At 40.7% G+C, this 25,666-nt stretch overlaps 1 protein-coding gene across 4 annotated transcripts in view; it reads left to right on the top strand.

The window, feature by feature from the left end:
• The window catches only part of ZNF407 (zinc finger protein 407), a 414,468-nt gene that overhangs the window by 188,224 nt on the left and 200,578 nt on the right, over positions 1-25,666 (top strand). The window contains exon 5 of one of the 4 annotated variants that reach the window (XM_067015317.1): positions 13,593-13,668. The exons of the other annotated variants lie outside the window; for them this stretch is intronic. Within the exon in view, the coding sequence (XP_066871418.1) occupies positions 13,593-13,614 (22 nt within the window). The 3' untranslated portion in view covers positions 13,615-13,668. Of the gene's footprint in view, positions 1-13,592; positions 13,669-25,666 lie in introns of those variants that run through there. 4 annotated transcript variants of the gene reach the window in all.

Raw genomic sequence — 25,666 nt, 5'->3', positions numbered from 1 at the left:
ATGGGGCAATGACGCTTGAGCTCCAAGTCTCTACGTGCCAGGTACTTTGCTTAGGTTTCCTTAGAGAACCCTCAGAAAAGGGTGTGATTTCACCTGCTGCTTAGATGAAGATAATGAGCGCGGCCCGGAGAGGTGAAGTACCTTTCCAGGAACCCATGTTATGCGGTAAAGAAGAGATATTAGAACCCACATCTTCGTGATTATAGTACTCGTGTGCTTTACTTTTCCTAGGTGGGTAGGAAATTTAATTTTTAAAAGATCAAGCTTGTGTTGATTTTGACATTGTCTCTAGCTATAGGTGAGGGGGAAAAATAACTTGAGAGAGTATATAAACCAGGAGGATACTGCCTGTGGGTATAAAATATAACTTTTATTCAAGCTGATTTCAAATATGATGAAATCATTGAAGTTGTAGTAGGAAGAAAAGAACCCCTGGGGAAACTATGAAGAATTTCGTATCTTGCAGTTGACGTAGCTTTCACTTAGAGTTTCTCCTTCCAGAACCCTCACTAATAATAACATGTTACTGCAGTTGAGTGGATTGTCCTTTTTTTAAACTTAGGACCTTTTTAATAGATATTTATACACATTATATTTTTACATAATATATAAATACATATGTTATAGTTATATTTATATGTATAAATATGCACATTTATTATCTATATAAATTATATGTATAAATATTTATACACATATTTATTACATATACGGACCTTTTTTTTTTTTTTTTCCGGTACTTAGGCCTCTCACCGTCGTGGCCCCTCCCGTCGCGGAGCACAAGCTCCGGACGCGCAGGCTCAGCAGCCATGGCTCACGGGCCCAGCCGCTCCACGGCACGTGGGATCTTCCCGGACCGGGGCACGAACCCGTGTCCCCTGCATTGGCAGTGGGACTCTCAACCACTGCGCCACCAGGGAAGCCCAAACATATATTTTTTTCCACAAAACTGTCATGTGTTTTTACAGTAATATCTGAAAATTTGCCATTTTTGTTAACTAGCATTAGAAAAGCCAGCAATGGGGTTGAGTGGAGAGAAAGTAAGAAAAACTTATAAGGCAGGAGGAAGAGAATGATTCTTTTAAACTTATAAGCCTAGGGAATAGAAAGAGCCTCGGGCTGACGTTTCACAGCTTATGTAAACCATATTTAATTTTTATGTAATACAACATACTCTTCCAAAGCCTGCCTCAGGAAACCTCCTTTTCTGAAGTGTAACTGGGGAAATTTCTACCCTCCGCTGAGGTCATGCTACCCTGGAAGTGGTCCATGGGTGTGGAGTACCAGCTTTCAGCACACTTGCTGTTCCCTCAGATCAGGTGGGCATTTTAAAGCCACCAGAAGTATGAGGAAGGTAAGTAGATTTCATTGTAGCCATTCCATTAAGGCATTTCTGGGAGTCACACAGAACACCTCTGAACAGATAATGGAGCAGTGAGCCCAGACGTGGTTGCTTTTTAACCAGAAGAGGGAACGGCACTGATGACCTCAGGAACCATGCAGGCGCCGAGGACACAGTTAGGGGTGAGAAAGGCCAGCTGCCTGTTCTTCCGAGAGCCGGCCTACATTCCAACGCTGGGGAAGTAGCCAGTAAATAGGTAAGGAAGTAAAAGGAAAGATAATTTCCATTAAACCAACAGGGTAATGAGTGAGATAGTGGTGGAGGAGTTATGTCCTGGCTTTTCTTGAAAAATCTGACCCAAGTTTAACAACCCGCAGCGAATGTACTCTTCTCTCCTTGTTCAGCAGCAGTGCGGTAGAATCCTCGATTAACCCGTACGGTGTAGGTGAAGCGCTCTGTACAGCAGCTTGCCGGTTTAGGGCCCTGTGCCCCCTGGCAATACGGGCATCACTGGCCCCGCTGATTTAGGAAGTATTTTCTAGTTCTGTTCTGTTTCTGTTCCTTTGGGCTTTGTTGCAGGCATGACCCAGTTATTTTATTTCTTAGCTACTTTATGCCTGGAGAATGGAGTGATTTGGGTGTGAAGAAATCTCTAACTCCTTTTTTGTTTTGTTTTGTTTGTACCTGTCCACTCCTCTGAGCACTGGTTGCAACAATGTAAGGATAGAGGCCCTTGAGAACCTCCATCGGAGCTCTACTGTCAGCGTATTCTCTGTGTCAGCATTTCTATCAAAGTAATCCCGGACTGAATCGACAGTGCCACCTTCAGAAGGTCTTTGCTTTGTCTCACCAGGAGGATTTGCTTCCTATTACGTAGTACAAACAAAATAGCAAATACTTCTAGACAAAGGCATTGGGATAGAGGATGGTCCTGAGCCCCAGCTAGAAGTGGTGCCCCTTTCTCTCTCACAGGCCAGACTGCAGTTACAGCTGATAGACGGCTAAGAGATATGGGTGAAGCGCTCTTCAGCTCTTCTCAGATGTTAGGAGTCGTAGACTAGCTGCCTTGACTCACAGGGCTGATGGCAAAGCTGCCTTTTGCTCCGGAGACACCGTCTAGTGTTGACAGTTGACCAGGCGGTTTGGGCTTTGACTGGGCTTTGGAATGCACATGATTTTTCTGCCCTTTTTGTTTTAACTGCTGTGGCTCGTAAATTCCTGTCACCCTGCTGAGGTGGAGGTGGTGACTTCCGTAGATGCTTTTTTCTTCTGAGCGCAGAGCCGGGGAAATCGTGCCTCCTGTTGACCACGAGCCCTGAGGGCTTCCCTGAGAACCGTGCCCCCAGCCCTCTTCCTGATCTGAGAGCCGTGCCCGGTCTCTTGCTGTGTTCAGGGGTCTGTAGGAGGCAGCTAGCCCCCCCCGACCAGCCCCCAGCCCCCAGCCCTCTTCCTGACCTGGAAGCAGGAAGCAGAACAAGCCCTGCTTGTCCGGAACCCACCCTCACAGCTGTGTGTCTGCCGCACGCGTCTGACCATATAGTTGCAGTGGGACAGACTCCCTCCCCAGCCCAGTCCTCTGGGCTGTGACCTTCTTTCATTCCACCGCGTGTCTCACTATTGGAGGGGAAAGCAGTTCTCTCAACACTGCTTGAGCCACTCTGGCTCGAGGTCCAGCATCGCCACCGTGGCAGGTTGGACGAGAGTCGCGGGTTCCTGGCATCTGTGGGTGCGCCCGTCGGTTGGGAAGTACCTCTGACTCCCTGTCCTGCCGCGCCTGACGTGATGGTGCCCATGGTGGCGGGGGGGGGAGCACTGCTGCCCGCGAGCATCCGTGCTGAATGCCCAAGATGAGGAAGTGCGTTCCTGGCGGAGGACGATGCTGAGTGAGTGCGCCTGTGTGTCGAACGAGGCTGGTGGTGTTTGCGTTTTGAGAAGGGGGAGGGCAGATGAGTCCCGAGATGACCGTGGGGAGGTAGACTTGTGGTCGGGAGAGGAGTGCGTGAGTGTGGGCGGCCCGGTGTGGTGCCAGTGACACCGTGAACTGAAACTGTGGACAAAGATGGTACAGAGCCCGCCGCCAGGGAGCGGACGTTCCGGGAACAGGTAATAGCGGCACAAAAAGAGTGATACGCTGGATGCAAGTACAGACCACATCGTGTCCTAGGAGTCCCGGTGCAGCTGAATCGGTAGCAGGCTTTGTGGAGGTGATGGTAGAGAGGGGGTTCTTGGCTGACGGATCCACGTGAGGAAAGTAGAGCCAGGAAATCAGCACCTGATTAGGTATGTGTTTCTGGAACCTTAACGGGTCCTGCTGTCACGTAAGGGGTTCTTCAAGAAGTCTGAAGGGAAGGGAAAACTGGCTACAAACTAGAGGAAGAAGACCCTTCGGCTTTGAGCATAAAATTGGAATTCTGACTGGCGGCCTCCGCGTCCTTCAGCGTCTCGACAGTCACAGCAGCCCTGCCTCTCAGACCCCCCCCTTCTCCCTGGGGAACAGGACAGGGGCACTCCGTTTGCCAGGTTCAGACCTCCTCTTCTGCCCTCCTCTCCCCGTTGGTGGCACAGCCGGACGGCCTCTGTTTGCCGAGGTCTTTGGTGTCTCCTCGCCGCCCTCGGAAGGCGGCCCTCTGGGCCCAGCGGGCGGGTCCCTGAGCCACACCGCCTGCCTGCTCGGCACCCGCCTGCTCCACGCCTGGCCTGTGCTCCGCCTGCAGCTTCCTGATGTCCAGTGTGACTTCACTCAGGCAGGAGAGTCTGTGCCTCCGCTTCCAGCTGGCAGCAGAGTTTTCACCAACCTCCCCTCACTATTTGGTGAATAAACGACCTGCGTTATAATAAAAATAACTATCACTTCTTGAGCGGGAACCAGAGCCCAGCTTACTGTATTAGGCCTGGGGTTGCATCTGGCTACCGTCCGCTGCGTCTGGGCTGCAGTTCCTGTGCCTGGAAGAGAGGAGGTAACTGCTCAGAGCCACACGGCCATGGTGGTTACCTGGCGTTGACCCCCTCCTGACCTCACCTCTCCGGGGCACAGCTCTTTCTCTAGGACCCCTGCCTGGAGAATTATTCATCCCTTGCCTGGACTCCTTTTGTCTGTCACCCAGACTGTTTTTCTCTTAGAGCCTACCTCTGACTAAAGACTTAAATGCTAAGGGCTCCTTACTCAGGCCTTCAGGCATTGAACTGGAATCTCACCTGGGGCTGCTGCTTCTGTGGTCCAGGATCTGCCTGTAGGAGTCCAGAGGACCCATGCTGTGCAGGATTGCCTTTTGTTCTGGCATTAACTCCTGAGTGAGTTGATTCACGAACCCACACGCCACACCTCTTCAAGGATACTTGACCTTATGTGCCACAGGGAGGCGTCTCACAGATTTCTTCTGGTTTGATGCTTCCTGGTAGTAGCCCATTGTTCCTGTCTTTTACCTGAACATTAGCAGACCTCTCTGCCCTCAGCTGGCCCCTCTCAGCCTCCTGTCGTTTCCATTTGAAGCACAGCACCTCACAGGACAGTCTTCCTTACCATGCAGTGCTTTAATAGGAGCACTTAGCCATTCTGATCCAGGCCACGGCCCTCTTGCTCGTAATACAGCAGTGACTTGGTGGACCGGATCTCCTGACATTCCACCACTGTGGCCTTTCTCTTCGTCTCCTTCCCCTGCTCTCACGACCCGTAACACCAGGGATAATCGGAACTGTATTCTTGGCCACCTGCACCAGAATCAACCAGAGACAGTCCTTGACGATGCACATTCTCCCTCCCTTCCTGAACTGCTGTCGCGGAGACATGTAGGTGATATCTGTTTTTAGCAAGTTCCCCAAGGATTCTTAGGCACAGTGGAGTTTGAGAAACCTTTCTGGTTTGCGGTGTTCTGTGACCTGACTAGAATCTAATAAGAGTTACCATTTGGCTTTGAAATCCTAAGACCGTTCACAGCTCATCATTATTTACCATTGAAGGCTCTGGAGTCACTTTTTTTCTGCAGTTGGCAGTGCCCTGTTGTTGTGTTACCACGTTTTATAAATTCAGCCGCATGTGCTGTATATCCGAATACTTAGCACACGCACACAGACTAAACGGCAGGAGGATTTTTATTCTTCTCTGTTACTGCCGCTGCCCAGTCCCCCTTTACCCCCAGATGAGGCTTCCCTAACAACGTCCTTGGTTTGCTTCTCCAGAAGGTTCTTCAAAAGTGGATTTTGAACATCCCTTCTGGAAGAGGTCATTTTCTTGAGGATAATACTTGAATAGGATAATAGTTGAATAGAGTATAAAAGGTATCTTATTTCCACATATCCTTAAATGTCATTAGAGAATAAAACCTATGGTTCAGTACCTTGTCGTGTGTCAGTGTATATTCACGTAAATTGTCAATACATGGAGTATAGTCAGTATGTGGACGTTTGCAGGAATTTTACTTTTCAAGTGATTTTTTTTTTTAAGAAAATAAGCTCTGTAGTATCTTCTTTTTTTGTGTGCTTTACTATCTTTCAATAGTAGATAGTGTGCTGGTAGTCATGATATAAACCTACTACTAGTATGTTTTCATCCTCAAGAATGGAACAGTATAGAGAGAGTTACATACAGATTACCTGGAGATGGATCATTCATTGAGGCTTAGAATTTTTTTAAATCCATTATTGGGTGTGGTGGAACTATAAAGGTTATTAGTACAGGGAATATTCTGATACCTTGCTTCTTACACGTGTTGTTACATTAAAGCAATTAAAGTTAGATATCAATCATTTTTAATACTTAAACATTTCTCCTTTGTCAGGATGTTCAGGATGATGTACGTTGATTGAAAGTTCTTGGTGTTTCTTAATACTAGAAGTTCTAGAATATGCCTATTTTTGTTGAAGGGCATACTGATGTTTTTTTGTTGGGGTTTTAATTTTCTTCTTTGTGTAACTTTAAAAATTATTTCTTAAGAAAACTCATTACTTTCTTTAAAGAAGTGTGGCTCCGTATACAAGGAAATTACAGAAAGAGTACAAGTGTTACATGAATGGGGGCAATCGTGCTCTTTTGGTCCAGTCTTGGGGCTTTTAATTCTACATTTGGGAATGTGTCCAGATACAAGGCTCAGTTGCACTTTACTAAGATATGTATTATTTAAACCTGTGTGTTTGTGCCAATGTGCAGGGAGTTTTAGAAGGGCACAGTACACCTTACAGTTTTATTGCATTACATTAGATTCATATTTTTAAACTTATTTTTTGTCAAAGTCAATCATAAAGCCATCTCCTTATACATGTTTTTCAGCACTAAATAAATAACTAGACATGTTTACCTTCCCATGACTGTATGATGTCCTGAGTAAACCTGGAAAGAGTGACATTGTGAGGAAAGGGTATTACTACATCTTGAATTTTGACTTAGGATGTCAAGACATCAGTGCAGATTAGGTCATAGAAACTTTATTGTTTCTACGGTTTTGTTCCGTATAGTCTCCGTATATTTCTCATATTTTTACTGTCTTTACAGTCATTCTTTGAATTCCTGTTTGACCCGCAATTTTTAAAAATTCCATTCAATTTTTCTTGTTTAAAGAGCTTTTAAGAAATCTAGCTGCATACAACTGGATTCCTAATGTTTTACTAAAAGGCATCTTTACATAGTCTATCCCATATTTTTGCTTTCTTTTCCCATAGGATAGCCTTGGTAAGGAGGGATAGCTAAGTTGGGTAGTTTCTGAGTTACTGCTTTAAATTTTGCTCTTCTTTGTCATGTCTGCTTTTTGGTCCAGGCGGCTGTCTGTTCCACCATCACTAGTCTTCAGCATCATGTACCCTTTCTTCAGGTGGTCACTCTTATTGGTGATTATATATTTGTTGACCTTCTATCCCTACTCTTTCTAAATATTCAAACAGGTATATTCCAGCTCCTGTTTCCTCTCTACCCAGTTGCTCCTTAAAATACATGCTTCCATTTCTGTGCTTCCTTCCATCCGCCGTCCCAAGAATATATTTTGTTTGCTAAGATAGGAGTCTGGTAGGCCCCATGGAAAGGGCTGCTGTAAGCAGTCGTTCCTGCTGTGCATCTCGTGGCCCTGTGTGGCTTGTGCAGAGTTCCGTGTGCTGTGCTGGTGGGATCTGTTCAAGTTCCTCAGTTGCCGCTGCGCTCGTCTGTGTCTGTGCAGCTTGTGTCACTGTGGCCGGGTTTTTCTTTTTTTTCCTTTTTGAATGTTTGCATCCTAACTGAAACTACATGTAGTGTTGAAAGTTCTTTCCAGAAAGATTTATAGCCTGATTGTTTTCGCCTATGTAATAAGCTATTCAAAAAATTTTTAATTTTAATTCATGTAGTTTTTTTTTATCTTATTGAAGGTTGCTTTGCATTACTTTGCTTTAGTTACTTTAATTCAAAATAATTGGCACTGAGCACTAGTATTAAGCATATGACTGGGTTTTTTAAATCATAGTACGCTGTAGATGCTGAGACTTCTTGCTCAGTGAGCCCGTGACATGTTGAGCTGTTTGTTTAGTTAAAACTGGATTGGTTGTTTCAGATATTTTTGTCTGATTGTAAAATGTGCATCTTAGATGCTTTTATTTGTGATTTCAACTATTTCACAGTCATCGATAATTTTTTTTTGATCTGATTATTTAGGAGTTATTACTTATTTTTAAGTGCTTCGTAATTTCCACTTTTCTGTTTGTGGTGTCATTAACTTCACTGTATTGAGGACATTCTCTGCAAAGATGGACTTGGAAGGTTGGTTTTCTTTTTTAAAAGCAGGCAGTTTAAATGCTTGGCAAAACATATTAAAACTTTTGATAAAAATAACCAGGGCAATTTATTGTGGATTTAAGATATTTATACTTTTATATATCATGCTGATAAACGTAATTCAAGGTAAGTTGTAGCTTGGACATTCTTTATTAATGTATTTATGAGATAATTTCATTGGAACACATCTGTATTCTTGAGGAAAACAATGTCTACTTTTTTGTCCAGATGATTTTTTCACCAGTTGCCATTGCCCATTCAAAATTGCTAGATTAGTTACCACTGGAACATAATGTATCAATCAGCCCCCCTAGAGAAAGAGATCCAGTAGGATATGTATTTATCTCTATGCAGAAACACACACTCTGTGTCTATCTGTCTTCTCTGTCCATCTGTCTCTCCCTCCCCCCGCCTCCCTTCCTCCATCCCTCCCTCTCAGTTTATTACAGGGAATTGGTTTATGCAATTTGGGGGCTGCCTGTGCAGGTATGATATCTGAAGGGCAGATATGAAACTCCCCAGAAGAAGCTGAAGCTATTCCACAGGCCAGACGTATAGCATGCGTCCCCCGTCTGTCTAAGGAGCTGAGGTCAGCGCATGGGGCCTAGTAATGTTTAGAAAATCACCTGTTGATGAATGAGTATATCAGGCTTTTGTGTGTTATCAATATTTTTTATAGTGTTTTCTCTTAATTACCACATTTTGAGTCTTTGCTGCTTTATCTTCACTGGAAATTAGCCCTTAGTTAAAGTAAGCTAAAGAGCTATATAAACAAACAAACAAAATCAGTTCTAAACATTTTATCATTTTAGATCATCTAACTTAATCACATCAAGATTACATGGGATTAAAAAGTGAAAACTGTGTAATTTTCACCTTAGCACAAATTTGATTCTCTTAATTTTCAGCAGAAAGAGATATATTCTCTGAAAACACGTTAACAAAAGTATATATTACTCGTCTATCTTTACTTTAAAAAAAAGTAATCATTATTTATAGCCTTTTGTAGAGACCGTAGCCGCCCAGAGAAGGGGTTCTTTTATCCACAGTCTCTTCATGAGCATGTAAGCACAAAATGTGATTTTATTTATAATATGACTTAAAATCTGCGTAAACTCCTACACTGGAGAGAATGAGAATTGTGCTCAGAGAAGCCCAGTATCTTGCTTAGATTCTTTTTTTTTTTCTTTTTCCATTGCCTAGATCTATGCTACAACAGTTTAATAAATATTTATTGAATTTCTGAATGGGTGTACAGATCTCACTTCAGAGGGTAATAGCAGCTCCTTGAAGGAATAAGCCATGTTTTTCCATTTGTGTTTGTATATAATACCTCGAATGGTAAATATATGATAGCCTCAGTAATGCCTGGAAAAGAAATCCTAATTTCCTCTTTTATTAAGTATACAGTTTAGCTTAAATATTAAGTATTTAATATAGTTTCAGAAAAAGATTTCTAAGGTATTAAATAGATAGATAGAAATGTCAATTTCAGGAAAATTACATTTAAAACTATTACGCTGTCCGTCCTCTCTATACCAAGCGCTGGTTTAAAGAGCTCCCGTGGCCTGGCCCCAGTTGACCTCTTGAGTCTTACCTTTTACTGCTTCCTCCTCTCCCAGTTGGCTCCAGCTGTACTGAATTCCTTCCATCTCCCCTACTGTGCCATGCTTTCTCCTGTGTCTCACAGGACTAAATTCTGCTCATCTTGTAGATAGCCGCTTCTCGGAAGCTGTCCCTGAGTCTCCCCAGGTGGATGAAGCGCCCCTCCAGGTGCCTGGGTGCTCCTTGCGTATCAGGTACTCACCTGTGTCAGAGCACGTCCCCTCTGTTTGCAGATTGAGCTTCTTCCCGGACCCTGCGTTCTTTAAGACACAAATGATTTCTCATTCTCCTTCATGTAACGTATGTTCTTCCTATTAACACAGATATTTATGAGGAATCACTAAATTAGTTATATATGTATGTATGTTGTACGTGTTATACATGTGTATAAATAAATATACATCTGTAGTAACCAATGGTAGTACTTTTATAAGAAACGTTGAAAACAAAAATCTGACCTTTTTTTCAAGAACCTTCAATTTATTAAAGTATGTGTCAAAAATTATAGATACAGAATCCTGTATTTAGAATCATTAAAATGGGAAGCCGTAAGGAAAAAAAGATAAGAAAATGCTTATTTTAAGGTTCGTATTCCTAAGGTATATAAGAAGCCCCAGCGGGTGTACCATGATGCAGTTTTGAAAGTTAGCCAATAAAGCATATTCAAAGTTAAACTAACCTTTGATGATCTGCCCTAAGTAAATGGAAGGGAGATCAGACTAAGAAGAGATTAAGGGCACGTAGTCACACAACTAATGATTGAAAAGAGAGTCCTGAAAGTGAAATACCAGAAGGAGGAAAAGCCAAGTGATCCTGATTGATGATTCTGGAGTAAAGCATGTGGCTCAGGCCATCTGTGACCCATATAAAGGGAACAGGATGCGCTACTGCCTTCAGGGGGCCAGGCTCGGAAGGGGACAAGAAGGGCAAAAGAGATCCCCTAGAGAATGGAGAAGTTTTACTTACTTTTAGTCTACCTTGAACTGTTCCTTAGAACTTAAAATTTCAAATAATTGAAAGGAATTTAAGAGCTGTGAAAAGATAGTGATGCTTAACTCTGAGTTCATGTTGTGAACCTGTGTGGAATCAACCAGCAGCAGTGTTGGTTATGCAGCGGGTAATCTACTAAGAGGTTCTCTTACTAAAAATCGGCAGTAAGGGGCTTCCCTGATGGCGCAGCGGTTGAGAGTCCGCCTGCCGATGCAGGGGACGCGGGTTCGTGCCCCGGTCCGGGAGGATCCCACGTGCCGCGGAGCGACTGGGCCCGTGAGCCGTGGCCGCTGAGCCTGCGCGTCCGGAGCCTGTGCTCCGCAACGGGAGAGGCCACAGCGGTGAGAGGCCCGCGTACCGCAAAAAAAAAAAAAAAAAAAAAAAATCGGTAGTAAGGCTATAGTAAGAACTAGTTTTTACAGCTTTCCAATTTTGTAAAACATTATAAAGACATGATTTTCATTATAAAACAAGGGAATAACTTATTTTTTTGGTTCATTATAGTAAGGGTTATTGATACAGAAAATAATGTGAAATGAAGAATGCTTTGTATTCTCAATTTATTTTATTTCTTGATTGGCTCTTTTTGTCTGACATTGAAAAAATGAGAAAATTCAACTTCTTAATTGTATTATATTTCTAAGTCATTTCAGCAACAAAAGGAAACTGTGGTATATCTGGAAGTTTAAGTGAATTCTAAACTATTTGAGTAGATTATTGATGACTCAGTAGGTTTTGGCCAGAGACACCTGGGAGAAAACAGGAGGCCATATTCTATTGGGACATGTCATTTGTGCCCATTGTCTGTAAATAGAATATAAGTTGTTTTGGTGGCAGTGGTGCTGACATTTTTCTCTGGTTTAAGTGGATTAGAATACCCCTCACCCCCAGGACTGGCAGTCCGTATTTTCACTGCTGTTGGTTGGTTTTGCTGATATGAACTTTGTGGAGAAGTTCCTTTTTCCGGCAGCGTGTGGAAAACAGTGAGCCCACATGAAGCCTTTTTGTTCACATGGTTTGTGTGTGGACATGTGTAAGATAGTTCCCTGACAGGAAGAATGATGTGATGAATTTCATTAACAGTTACTCAAATCCAGCTCTTGAATCAGTGGTTTCAGTGAACGTTGTAGCCTCTTCTTCAGTTTTTTGTAGGTCCAGTGGTTAAGACTTTGCCTTCCAATGCAGGGGGTGCGGGTTCGATCCCTGGTCGGGGAGCTAAGATCCCACGTGCCTTGTGGCCAAAAAACCAAAACATAAAACGGAAGCAATATTGAGCAATATTGTAACAAATTCAATAAAGACTAAAAATGGTCCACATTAAAAAAAATCAGAAAGTATAACAAAGTAAAGAACTATAAATTTTGTCAATATTTTAATACTATATATCTCCAAGTTATAAAACTGTGGTCATCAGAAAGGTATCAGCAAGAGTTGTTTATACAGCTAATGACATCTCTTCTCTCTCCCACTCCTAAAATGGCAGATTTTATTTACCCAGACTACTGCCCCTTTCCATTGCATGACGGTGGGAAGGTCTCTGATTGAATTTAGGAGACCTGATATATGTTTCCACGTGTGCTGTTTACTGGCCATGTCACCTTGACAAGTCTCTGTAATGTGTGCATGAATGGTGGATGGTCTTCAAAGACTTCCACACAGTATCCTCTAGTTTGAAAATTCTGCATTATAGGGTTGCCGTCACACATGACTTGGTTTGGATTCCTACAGTGACACTTCTTGACTGGCTTTGGGCAAGTTACTTTGCTCTTCTACTCACAGTGTTCATCTCTAAGTGTCTACCTTACAGAGCATGGTGAAGGTCAGTGAGACCCCATGGGGAAGTTTCTGAGAGTGTCTACTCCAAGTGAGAGAGTGTGTGTGTGTTCACGCGCAGGGGCCGTGAGCTGGCTGGGTGGTCGGTGGGGCAGTGGAGAGTGACGGGACAGTAGGTGGAGGTGTGGGAGTGGCTGGGGCGGGGTGGCCGTAGGAGTGGGTGCACTTTGTGTGTTAGGACTCCGCGCTCTGCGGCAGCGAGCAAGGCAGAGCAGTAGAGGTGCCTGGGCCCCCGGACCCCCCACCCTTAAATCTTCAGTGTATCCCCCAATGCTACTGGGAACCTTCTTAGTTGGTTGGCTTCGCAACTAGGTGGTCCTGAGCAAGAGATCATGGAGGCGATGTGAATCTTAGCATGTTTAACGTGTCTCCGTGGGGAAGGAAATGAGTGCTAAGTATGTTTTTGTCCCTGAAGACTCTGATCATTACAGAAGAGAATCTTTGGGGAATCAACTAATACATTAAAATTAGAGAGAAAAAGTATTCACATTCATGAAGTTATATCTGGAGCTATAGGATAGGTATTCGATGAAAAGAATTGTTTCTTTGAAAGTGCCTTTTGTTGGAAGTTAAAGAATATTTTTAGTAAAATTTTGAAGTGAATACCACAAATATCTAGCATTTTTGCTTCTTTTACTTAAAGGAGCAAATCTATTTTATTTGTGCTTTTCAATATTTGAATCAAAACTTATCCATATGTATATATTTAAAACTCTTAATCTCATCTTTAATGGATAGACTTCATTGTTACCCAATTTCCCTCTTCCTTTGATGTATTTCTTCCATAGTTCTTTGGATTTGCTTCTTCTGAAGCTTTAGTATGCAGCTCTTAAGTTGATGTTCAAGATGCCATTTTAATCCATGCGTCTCTGTTTTCTGGCCAAGCATTTCACTCTTTTCCCCTTCTTTATTTTTTCCCTACATGCCAATACGTTGTACCTTGCTTGTACCCTACCCTAGGGTAGATGAACCCAATACGTGGGTCCACTGTATGAACTCAGTGAAAATTCTGACTTTGTTAAATGTATAAATGTGACTGAGCCTAAGTTTTTACTGTTTATATGTTCTTCCTTGGTTTCTGTCCAAATATAGGCTGATACATTCAGTTCCTTGAGGTTTTTGCTCATATGCCATTCTGCTGGAGGGTCTAACCTGAGCACTTAAAATAGCACCACCACCAAACCATCCTGCAGGTATGATCTGTAAGGCATTTTAGTCATTATCGTGCTGCCTGCCTATTCGTGTAGATATTTATTTAAACCACAAATTATTGACACGTTTTAAAACTTGATTGATTGATTGATTGATTTCTGCGTTGGGTCTTCGTTGCTGCACGCAGGCTTTCTCTAGTTGCGGCGAGCGGGGACTACTCTTCGCTGCGGTGCACGGGCTTCTCATTGCGGTGGCTTCTCTTGTTGTGGAGCACGGGCTCTAGGCGCACGGGCTCAGTAGTTGTGGCACATGGGCTCAGTAGTTGTGGCTCACGGGCTCCAGAGCACAGGTTCAGTAGATGTGGCGCATGGGCTTAGTTGCTCCGCGGCATGTGGGATCTTCCCAGACCAGGGCTCAAACCACTGCACCACCAGGGAAGTAAGACACATTTTTTTTTTTTTTTAACAAACAGAAAGTATATATTAGAGTAAAAATGTTAGCTTGATACAAAAATTAATTATATTCTTTTTGTGATTGAGTCCGACAGTTGGAGATATGTCCTAAATGGCTACATAGTTATATATTACGCTTATTATATGTATTAAATTGAAATATTTCACATCATCATGGAAAGTTTAGGAGTGAGGCCCGTCTGAGTGTGACCCGAACGCAAAGGCGCCAGGCTCTGTGCAAGGTGTGGTGCATGGCAGTTGGTCCTCGTGACCAAGATTAATGAAACTCAGGTGGGTTTTAATTAGTGCAGCCGCAGTCATCAATTATCTACTGAACACAAATATTGTTATATTTGGGAAATTCTTGATTTATTTTATTCCACTGGCCAGCAGATTTAGATGAATGCATTCTCATCATAAACATTCTGAGAAAAATCGCTGGAGGCCACAGTTTATTATTTAGGACACAATCAGCAAGAGTGAACAATACAGAACAAAACATTGCAAAGTGCTCTCAGCATTAATTTGGAAATTTTGCCGAAATGTTTGGCTTGTACAGGTTGTCAAAAACATCAGGGCATCTTGAACAAAATTCAGAGCAGCCTAGCAAGAAGGGAACGTGCAGCTGTTTTAGTCCAGGAGATGATCCATAAGAGATGTCAGTGCGCATGTGCTACAGACAGGTGCCGGCCACCTTGCTGTCCGCAGAGCACCTTCCAGCACACGCTTCAGCAGGAGGGCGGCCGGGCACCCGCTGTGCCGGAGGACAGGAACAGCCAGCACTTCCTGAGCACAAAGACTTCTGTGTTCATCCACGAACCTGCATACAGCTACACTCACTCTTGTTTGTGCTGGCTTTATTAATGTTTTAAAGTAATCTATGAAATTTTTAGCCTTGGATTAAACAAGTATAAGAAGTAGATGCATAACTTGTACGGGGAAGGAATATATTGTATAGTTATCTTTTACATGGGCAATGAGGTGCATAAAATAAGATAATTAAAAAATTTCTAACTTAAATCTGGAATTACTATTAGAATGATAAATATTTTATAAATTCATGTGAATTTTGTATACGACAGAGGAGATCCACTTTTGCCCTTAGGAAAGAATAAGAAGGCATCAAAAGCTTACACGTGTTTGTACACTAGATTAGAGTGACTTTTATCACATCTGAATTGTCAGAGTTTGCAGTTAATGCTTCTAGCTCACTTGCTATTGTCTCTGTGACAATTCATAAATACTGTGATTTCTGAGCATACTTTTATGTGGCCTTCATGTTTTATAGAAATCATAGAAAGCTTTCTGTTTTCCAGTTAACAGATGGGCTAGCTTTTGTTCATTGAACCAAGGTGCTTGGGAGGAGACTTTATTTCCTATGCGTTCAATTATATGTGACTCTTACATTTGGCCGATCAGAGACAGATTCTCAGAGCCGATTTGTCCACTAGGCCAGAGAGAAGTCTTGAGGTAGGGGCCAGAGTCGTCTTCTTAACACAGTTAGACTCTGTTATAGGTTTTTCTTGTGTTCTTTTTCATGAGTTGTAAAGGACCCAGTGGGCCACTGATCTTAACGTTAGACGCTAAGTGTGACTTATCTCCTTGATTTCAAAGAGTATGCAAGCACTTCTTTTTCTCTCTAGTTCTTAAAACCATGCGCACTTTTGTCCTTTTACTTATTACAGCATATCGTCATTGTTGGTTTACTTGTCTGTGTCGCTGTTAGACTTCTTGTTTATTCGTCTGTCCATCCAGCCATCCACCTGCCTGCCCACCCGCTGGCCCATCTAAAAATGAAGGACATAAAACGCTCTGCACGTGATGAACAGTGAGAGGGTGAGCGTGGCCGCGGCGTGGTCAGCAGGAGGGCAGTGAAAGGTGAGGCTGCAGGGGTGAGTGGGGCCTAGGTGAGCTCACGTCTAGGAGACCGTGGTAAGGAGTTTGGTGTCAGTGGGCTGGCTTCCCGGCAGAACTTACTCATTATTTAATTCCCAGACCTCTACACATTGCCTGTCATGTATGTGATGATCTGTAAATGTTTGCTGGTCAAGTAAGTGAGCCCAGCCCAGCTGAGTCTGTGTGGCTCCTTTATTGGATCAACTTGAGTGGTTTCATGTCTTGGACTGGACGTGCCCGCTTCCAGGGCTAAGGGAAATAGGAGGCAGTGTTTATGACTAACAGGGGCCTGCTCGAAGGGGCCGTTACCACTGTCTAGCAGTTTAGGGACATGAAAGTTCTTAATTTTGTTTTGTCAATTGTGAAAATAAATGTGTTGGATTAGATACTTTTTAAGACGACATGGTATTCTAAAATTATTTGATTACGTTGCTTCCTCTGAGAAATGTCTCTCAGAATTGACATAGGTTGAGCTAGTTTAGGGAGATGAATTAATTCTTCACGAAATTCATATTTTTGCTGTAACAAGTATTGATGATTTTATAAGAAATGCTATTTTTCATTTTCATATTTTGAGTTTATAATATAGACAGTAGCTTATTAGGCCATGAGCCATTTCTGAGCTTCAGCTATTATGACATAGTAATATATTAATTTTCCCATGAAAATTTTCAAAAATAATCTCTAGGGACTGTCATACAGAGTGAAGTAAGTCAGAAAGAGTAAAACAAATACTGTATATTAACTCATATGTGGAACCTAGAAAAATGGTGCAGATGAACCGGTTTGCAAGGCAGAAATAGAGACACAGATGTAGAGAACAAATGTACAGACACCATAGGGGGAAGCAGGGGTGGGATGAACTGGGAGATTGGGATTGACATATACACACTAGTATGTATAAAATAGGTAACTAATGAGAACCTGCTGTATAGCACAGGGATCTCTACTCACTGCTCTGTGGTGACCTAGGTGGGAAGGAAATCCAAAAAAGAGGGAATATATGTATACATATCGCTGATTCATTTCACTGTACAGTAGAAACTAACACAACATTGTAAAACAACTATACCCCATTAAAAAAAAACTCTATTAAAATTTTTATTTAGATTTTGTTTTCCTCAATTCATTTAGTTCTTTTTATGATAATATATATACACACATGCACACTATATATGTCATTTTTTTTGGTACTATACTATATGTGCTATCAAGAATCAAGAATAATGATACCATCACCCATGTAACTCCCATGTAGCATGAAACACAGAGCACACCCATTATCTCTTATTACATCCTTTTCCTTTCTCCGGGGGTGACTGCTATCCCGATTTCTGTTAATCATATTGAACATAGAATATCTAAACCCTGTATTAATAATTTATAGCAATATTCCTTCTTAGATTTTCAAAATTCTCAATCAATATTATTTTCCACTCTGTAGATGACATAATTATCTGTCTTAAAAAAACGATTGTATATCATCTTAGAAACTTATGCTGTTTGTGTATTTAAATATGCTTGTGAAGTATCCTATTATCTATAGGTTTTTCCTAAGGGTTTTTGTTGTTCTATTCTGTAGAATAGGCTACATTTATATGGGAACTTTTATTCCAATAGAACATTATTAATTTGAAAAATCATAACTTTATCATGCCCAAAATACCTATCTTTGTAGATGCTTATTGATCAGAAAGGAAATTCAAAACCTGACTCCTAATAATAAAATAAGACATGTTTAAAATTGTTAAACAGTCTTCTGAAAATATAGGTAGCATAGTTTAAACATCAATAATCAGAAAAGCTTTGGTGTTTTGAATATATCATATTTGAGTTTTTGGACAATTTTGTCTCTTTGATTTTATACTCCAAAAAGCCATAATGGTGAAATTACTATTACTTTTAACATTTTATAAATTTAGACATAATTTACAAGAATAATAATATGAATAAGATGTGCTGATATTTAATACATATAAATTATTATGTTTTTGCAATTTTAATCTTTGGGAATTTTATACGATCCTACCTTAAGTTTCTTACAAGTTGTGATGGATTTTGTTAGAATATCACATATTTTCTAGCATACTAGCCTTCCATATAATGAATGCAACTTAGCATGAATTAACAGTATTTATCTGAAGCTTATCTTCTTTCTTGTTGAGGGGAGCTGTGAGCCGGGAGGGTGGGAGGGAGCACACAGTAACAGGAGATAATTTGGGGATGGAAGTTATACTTTCCATCTTTGCTTTCTCCCATTCAGTTCAGCTGGATACACACCTCACACTGAACTGCCGTATTATCACTTTGTCACGGGCTGTGACAAGACCCTCAACAATAAGAGTCTTCCCTTTTGTTTATAACACTTGAATGTCTTGGCGATTAGAACTTTTTCCTTTCTTCTCTGAATAAAATTGTTTTGTGCTGACTTTTTTTATTCCAGTGAGGAGAAGGAAATAAAAGCAACCCTATTTCCTATTACAAATTATCATAAATACTGGAGATGCAGATTTTTCTTAGATCATTAGCATATCATGCTGCGACCCGCACCAGAATGCACCATTAACAAAGCCGCCTTCATGTAATTAATGTAAATAATATGGAGCTACAGCTTGAGTTACCCAGTCAGCCTTGGCGAAAAGCATTTGTCATAATGCATCATCTGAGGAGCCCGGCCTCAATTCAAATTAAACTTCATGGGTTGGCCCCTTTATGTTTTCCTCTCACACTGTAAATTTCTGTGAAACATTTATGACTATAAATTTCTTTGAAACACCTATATAAGGGAAGAAAGCAATCCAGTAAGCTTAAATTAAAATTTTATTATTCACTATGCTTTTGCTGGTGAGGACAATTAGTATCTTCATAAAGCCAGCAACGGAGATGCAGGGGACGCAGCTGAGGGCCTCCTCCCTGTCCTTAGAAGTGTTTTCTGTCCTCTGCAGTTGCCAGCAAATCTAAAGTATGGTTTCTGCCCGCCATTTGCTACTATTGCCCTCTGACTCCAAAACACAGAGGAGCATTGTAAATTTTTCATGAAGAGGCTTCAGTCTGTAAAGCAGCAAACAGGAATAATGTTTTAAATGCAATCATTGTCAAGTTTGAACAATGTAATTTATCAAGAGAGCAGTTTGTACTATATAATAAGTTTCATATATTAATACAATTTTTCATCTGATGTCAGGCTTCTGATTTATGAATAGCCCATGATCTAAGGTGATCATTGAATTATAATTCAAGTAATAAGAAGCTAGGAACAAGACACTGGAACTGCTTCCCTGCATTAGCTTGCATGCCACCAAGCCAATTTACTAAACAACCATGGGCTAAATGATACAGTTTTTCTAATTCAAAGAATTAGATAAAGGCTAAAGCTCTCATTATTTTTAAATGATTTAAGAACAAGTAGAGATCTTACAGCTTATACTGCAGCTCCAATAGTTCTCTGCTTACTGCCTTGTAATAAGAGTGTTAAAGACAGATGGGCCAGGCCGCTTTAAACCAATCACAGCCTTTCCTGTACACCAGTAGCCATGACTGCTCACAGGCGCGTCAGATGCTCATGTTCGAAACGTTTCCGGTGGTTGAGACACCACTGATTAATGTGATTTATGAATAAGTTGTTTCCTTCTGCTGATTTGGGGGGAATAATCACACCTCCAGACTGTATTCAGTAGTTCTTGAGGCTTATTTCATATTCCTCGGTAATACTTACAAGTGTCTTGTAGATATTTAACTTTCTTATATACCAAAATAAAGAAAAGAATTAACTTTCTTCAGTTCTGTTTATTGAGCACCTGTTAGGTGCTGGGCACAGGACTAGGCCCTGGTGGAATCAGTGCTCATCAAGTGAGTCTCCTTTGAAATATCTTGATTGCTGTGATGGCAAATGAATAACAGATTCTAGAAAAAAAAAATCAGACATTGTCAGTCATTAGTTAAAAAATATATATAATACATATGAAACTCACACCTGAACACTTGTAAGGCTGTGAATTTGCTTTACCGTTAATGTCGAACTTTGGAATTATATAAAAATTAAGAGTTGATAAAGTAGCTTATGCTTGTGAAAATTAATGAGCTGCTGAGTTCTCGAGTCCTTTGTCTGCATGTTGATGGCAGGTGCGCCGTGTGATGTCTGCTTGCGCAGCCGCTCACCTCCTTGGCGTCGTGCTGCTCGTTGGCTGTTGGTTCCTCCTCCCTGCATCCCTCCATCCTTCTCTTCCTTCCAGAAACGATGACATGTGTCTACTCTGCATCACCCACTTGTCCATAAGTGTTTTCCTTGCCTTTAAATAATCCATTGCTATGTATATGTATAACTGATTCACTTTGTTGTAAAGGAGAAACTAACACACTATTGTAAAACAGTTATACTCAAAAAAAGATGTTAAAAAAATAAAAAATAAATAAAATCAACTATATTCCAACAACAATAAATAAATAAATAAATAATAATCCATTGCTATTGCTTACTCACAATATAAATTCCCCAGGGTACCTTAAATACCATTAGCTCTGCGTTTTTCCCTTTTTAATCTCCTCATTTATTGTTTCCCATTGTCATCGTTAATACAGTGGTGAGCTTCATATTCAGCCAGTTTTATTTATAGAAACATCATCTTGTGTAGCAAAGAGGTAGCCACACCACCTACCCTGGAAAAGTAGTCATTGGTTGTTTGTGCAGTATAGTTTGAATTTGGCAGTCTCTTCATAAACGTTAAGTCGATATAGTCTTTGAGAGACAGGCACCACGTGTATATGCTGTTGCTTACCTTCAGGTCTGTCTGGGGACGGGCAGTGACCGCTGCTCTGAAAGCTTACAAATCGCATTATGCTGTTTCTTTTTACCCTTGTTTAACCACCTTCCATTTTTCTTTATTTATCCCAGTTGTTTAAATAGTTACTTCAAAGTTGTTGGGCATGTGATTGGAAAATCACATGTATAAGAGATTTCAAAGTGTTCTGTATTTTCTTCTTCGTTGACCTAATTTAAAAAAATGAAATTCCTTAGCTGAGCAACAACAAGTTGTATTATTAATAGACCCTGAGTAGGACAAGTTATTTGTTACAGTAACTTTTGATCTGTTTAATAAGTAGTCAAGCTGTGTAGTGGAGTTTTTATTGTACTCTGCAGTGTACAGTTATGAAGTGTGGTACATAATAAAATTAAAGCAATAATGTTGATCTTTCTGAGGGATCCATCAGAGCTGACCTGAAGCAACATATTTCATCTGGTTTGTCTGGGTATGAATGTTTGAAAGTTATGGCTGAAATTACAAGAGAGACAATATTGTGTTTATGACTTCTGATTATTTACCCTGGTAAGGTACCTCACCCTTGGTGATTCCCAAAACTATTTCTATGACAGTTCATTCGTGTTGGTGTCAAGGAACAAATGAAAAAGACAAAATACATTCAGTATTAGGCAATAAGACATTTTAAGCTAAATGTTGGTATTTAATGTGTAAGAGTATAAAAAGCTAACGTGGAATCATTCTGATAGGGAAGCGTACACGTCATTGTTGTAGTTTCAGGTAGGGTTTTACATGTGTGTATCGTTCAGGTCCATGCTTCACGAAATCATTCATGTGACTTGAGATGGGTTTTTTTAGGAGGCAGAAAGAAGATTAAGGAGGAAGAAACTTTTTTCGCTAGAAAAGTATAGGATAGGATCATTGTCCTGAAAATGAGAACTATTTAATATTGGAAAAGATTGCCATTTGAATCTAAAAAATACATTTGTCTGTGAAGAGATAAATTACTACCTTGAAATATAATGCTTGTCTCTCTTCCTTATCAGATTTTACGTACCTTGAGGATGCAGGCCTGTGTCCTATTCATCTTTGTGTTTCCAGAGCACAGGATAGGATCTGGCCCATAGCGGATGTTCAAGAGACATTTAATAGTGGAGACACTTGAATTTTTCTCCGTGTAGCAGCTCCCAGATAGTGTCAGACCAAGGAAGAAAATTAAGAAACACGTGATTTCCTAACAATGGAATTAAGATACTCATTAATGCCTTTCAAATGACTGCTGCCTAATTTTTCCTTATTGAAAGGAAATTGATCTGTCTTGATCAGCCAGAACATTTTGAATGAAAACCTCATGCCTTTATTTCTTGAGAAGTATGTAATTATTAAATAATCAGTGTTTAACTCGGGATAATTTGTAAGTGAGCTTCCAGTAGACTGCAGGACCTTGATGATACTACTAAATACTATTATTTATTGCTGCTGTTGCTGCTGCTGTATTATTGGCTAGCAGACCAAAATACAGAATCTCACCTTTTAAGAAAGTTCATAGCATCTATACAGACACCATTTGCTCATGTGTGTTTCTTGACTGCCATTTTTGTTGCTGCCAAAGTAAGTTTTAAGCCATATTTTCACTCATCAACATTCACTAGTGTGTTGATTTGATAAGTTTTCTTTTGGATATTGTGGTGGGGATAGGAGGAAAGGTGTTAACTAGTGGTAGATTACTTTTTAAACATTTCATGGAGCTCAGTGTTATGGTTTTATATGACCTTGATAAGTCATTGGCGTTTCGTTTCATTGCTGGAATGATACAAAAACATTCATTAAAAAATCACAGCAACTGTAAAAATAGAAATACATAATTTTTTGTGTGATTGTGCTTTATATTTAATTTTATAAATAAAACCATTAGCTTTAAAGAAACCATTATATACTTCTGAATTATATCAAAGGTAATACTGTGGGGACACACACACACACACACACACACACACACACACACACACACACACACACACCCCTAAGTGTGTTGACATGATTTCCGCTTCAGTGTATGCCTCAGGAGCAGTCATCAGAAGTAGTTTTCACGTTGTCTTTTTCCTCTCCATTGTGTCCACCACATTTTATATGGCCCAGAATCAGGCAGTGAGAAATCCTGATTGGACCTCCAGGAAGTGCTCTGATGTTCATCAGCCTTGTGTGCAAGACAGAAAAGCTGAGAGTCCGAAATCGCACTATAAACTACGACGGACTGTCAGTCTTTAGGAATGGCGGGGAATGGCCTATTTATGTAATCAGATACTAACCCTGGGAAGAAGCTGTCAGGCACATTCTTGTTGTGTAAGCAGCGGGCAAACTGTGCTTTATCTGACAGACAGTGTGTAAATCTGTCCATGCAAAGACCCAAATGTTTAGTTTGCTCCTAGTCACTGTAATAATCTGCTTAGTTTCGTCCGCTAGCGCAGTGACATCACTTAGCAGAGAGTGCTGCAGACATAGGCCCCGATAAGACTGCGTTAGTGTCAGCCGTTCATCCCTTGATTGGCAAGAAGATAAACAGGAATTTACTGGAGGTTTGGTTTCAGCTAGAGGAATAGACAACGTGTTCTGGACACGAATAACTGTGTTTATTAGCTTGGTTATTTTACATCTTGAGAAAATGGATAGAATACATCGTGTCTAATTATAGTTTCTAGGAATAAGTAGCCTACCATATCAATAACTATTGAATAGTTGTGTCCAAAGGGAATCTTCTCTGATTTGTTAAGATGCTTTTACTTGCGATATATATTTATTTCATTGACTTTTATGTTTTGTTTTCAGCACCCTTTAGTTTTCCATTCTAAAAGTAACTTTTAATTATTTCATTTGCTGAGCGTGAATAGTAATGACTTTATGAATATGGGTATTTAAGAATCTGTCAATTAAATCCTATTCTTGAGGAGAAATTGAAGTTTTTTTTAATCTGAATTTATGACTTTAAACTCAGAGTTTAAAATGAATTCTCATATATTTGTTCAGTGAGTATATTGTATCTTCCCATGATTGAAAGATCTGTATAATCGCAAGGGTTAATTGTGAGTAGTGTCTTCTTTGATATTCACTCATTGGATAAGCAATGTAACTTTAGGAATTTTCTTTAAAATTTCTGTAAGATTATTCAGTTTCTTTAAATTTTCATTCAAATCTTCAGTTTGGTTTTACCAAATAAATGATTTCTTTGCTAATTGTAAATGATTGGGAACAGTATTGATTGTTTTCAACAAAGAGGAAGCCTCAATCCTGGACCACAGTCTCTTATGATCAGAAACTTTATGGGACGCGCTTCTGAAGCGAGCAAGTCCGGTTGAACCGAGTGTAGCAGAGGCAACCTTGGGTCCCCACGTAGATGCTCACTTGCCCTAGTACGGGTGGCCACACACGTCTGAGAGTGACCAAAGGCTTTTCTTCTAAGAATTTTAAGAACAGCACTAGGAGAGAAATAAAAAGTATACAAAAGCATACATATCAGACACGCTGATACCAGTCCTGAGGCGTAAGTGCATAATGGAATTTCTGCTCTGTGTGCTGCAAAGTTGCGGTCATCTTTGTTTTGACGGCCTGAGTGCCAAAGTACATGTATACATATTACTTTATTAGCCCATGATAGTCAATTCACATAATTAGTCAAATTCTGATTGGTTTCATTAGTCGTCAAATTGCACACATTTTTAAATCAACTTATTTAGAAACATAAATCCTAAGGTTTGATAATTGAGTTCTTTAGTTCTCCCTCTTTACCTCTTTTCCTCTGTTGCCAACCCTGTCCACCATATTAACCCCCAGTCAGATCTGTGTACGCTCAGGTAAAATTTAAAATTCATTCAGAGGTCTTGTTTACTTGATAGCAATTAAAATGTGCTAGTATTTTCACTTTTCTTGTTCCCCAAAGGAAATTTTCCTAATTATCTTTCACCCGGCCTTTTTTGTTTGTTTGTTTTTTGCGATACGCGGGCCTCTCACCGCTGTGGCCTCTCCCGTTGCGGAGCACAGGCTCCGGACGCGCAGGCTCAGCGGCCACGGCTCACGGGCCCAGCCGCTCCGCGGCACGTGGGATCCTCCCGGACCGGGGCACGAACCCGCGTCCCCTGCATCGGCAGGCTGACTCTCAACCACTGCGCCACCAGGGAAGCCCTCACCCGGGCTTTAATTCCAAGTACTTTTCTTCTATCTCTCTTGCTTCTAAGTGACTCTGTGTATATTTCTTAGTGCTCTATTGCATATTATTTTTGAAGAGTAGTAGATACCAGTAATCAATATAAGCTTGGTTATTATGAAAAATGTTAGCAATATTTGGAAATGTACAGCACAATCTCTGGATGTTCCATGAGGTGGTTTGTAGAAATGAGGACAGTTGTCTCTTCCATCTTTGGGCCCCTTTTCTTTAGTTCTTAGCTCTTAGGCACGTTTCTGTGACTATCATCTTGTACATTCCTGTGGAATGCTTCATCTGTATCTTCTGCTTATATATAGGAGTCTCTTTTTATTCATCTTTCACTGTTATGTTTTCAATCCTAGTCCGTCAGTTTTAGTCACTAACAATCCATTCAGTAACTGTTTGAGCACCTGCTCTCTGTAAGGCCTTAGAGCAGCTCATTTGAGGGTGTGTTCTCTGTTCTTTTCCCGTCGTTACTGTCTTACCTTCCCATACCTGTACTTCTGGTTTTGGATTATTATAAAGCTATAATTTATTATTATAAAGCATAATTTAGTAGATTGTCACTTTCTGTTGTTTTGTTTTACTGTCTTCGACAAATTAAAGAACAGAAAGCCCAAGCTTCTGCTTATTCCGGTGGAGCATTAACTAGCATTTGGACTGCACGTAGTAGAGCCCACAAACAGAAAGACAGGGCCTTTTAGGAGATGG

Source organism: Kogia breviceps, chromosome 15, assembly GCF_026419965.1.
Source record: "Kogia breviceps isolate mKogBre1 chromosome 15, mKogBre1 haplotype 1, whole genome shotgun sequence".
In the NCBI taxonomy this organism is placed as follows: Eukaryota; Metazoa; Chordata; class Mammalia; order Artiodactyla; family Physeteridae; genus Kogia; species Kogia breviceps.
The sequence above is the reverse complement of the archived record's forward strand: the minus strand, read 5'-3'. Positions and strand labels throughout refer to the sequence as shown.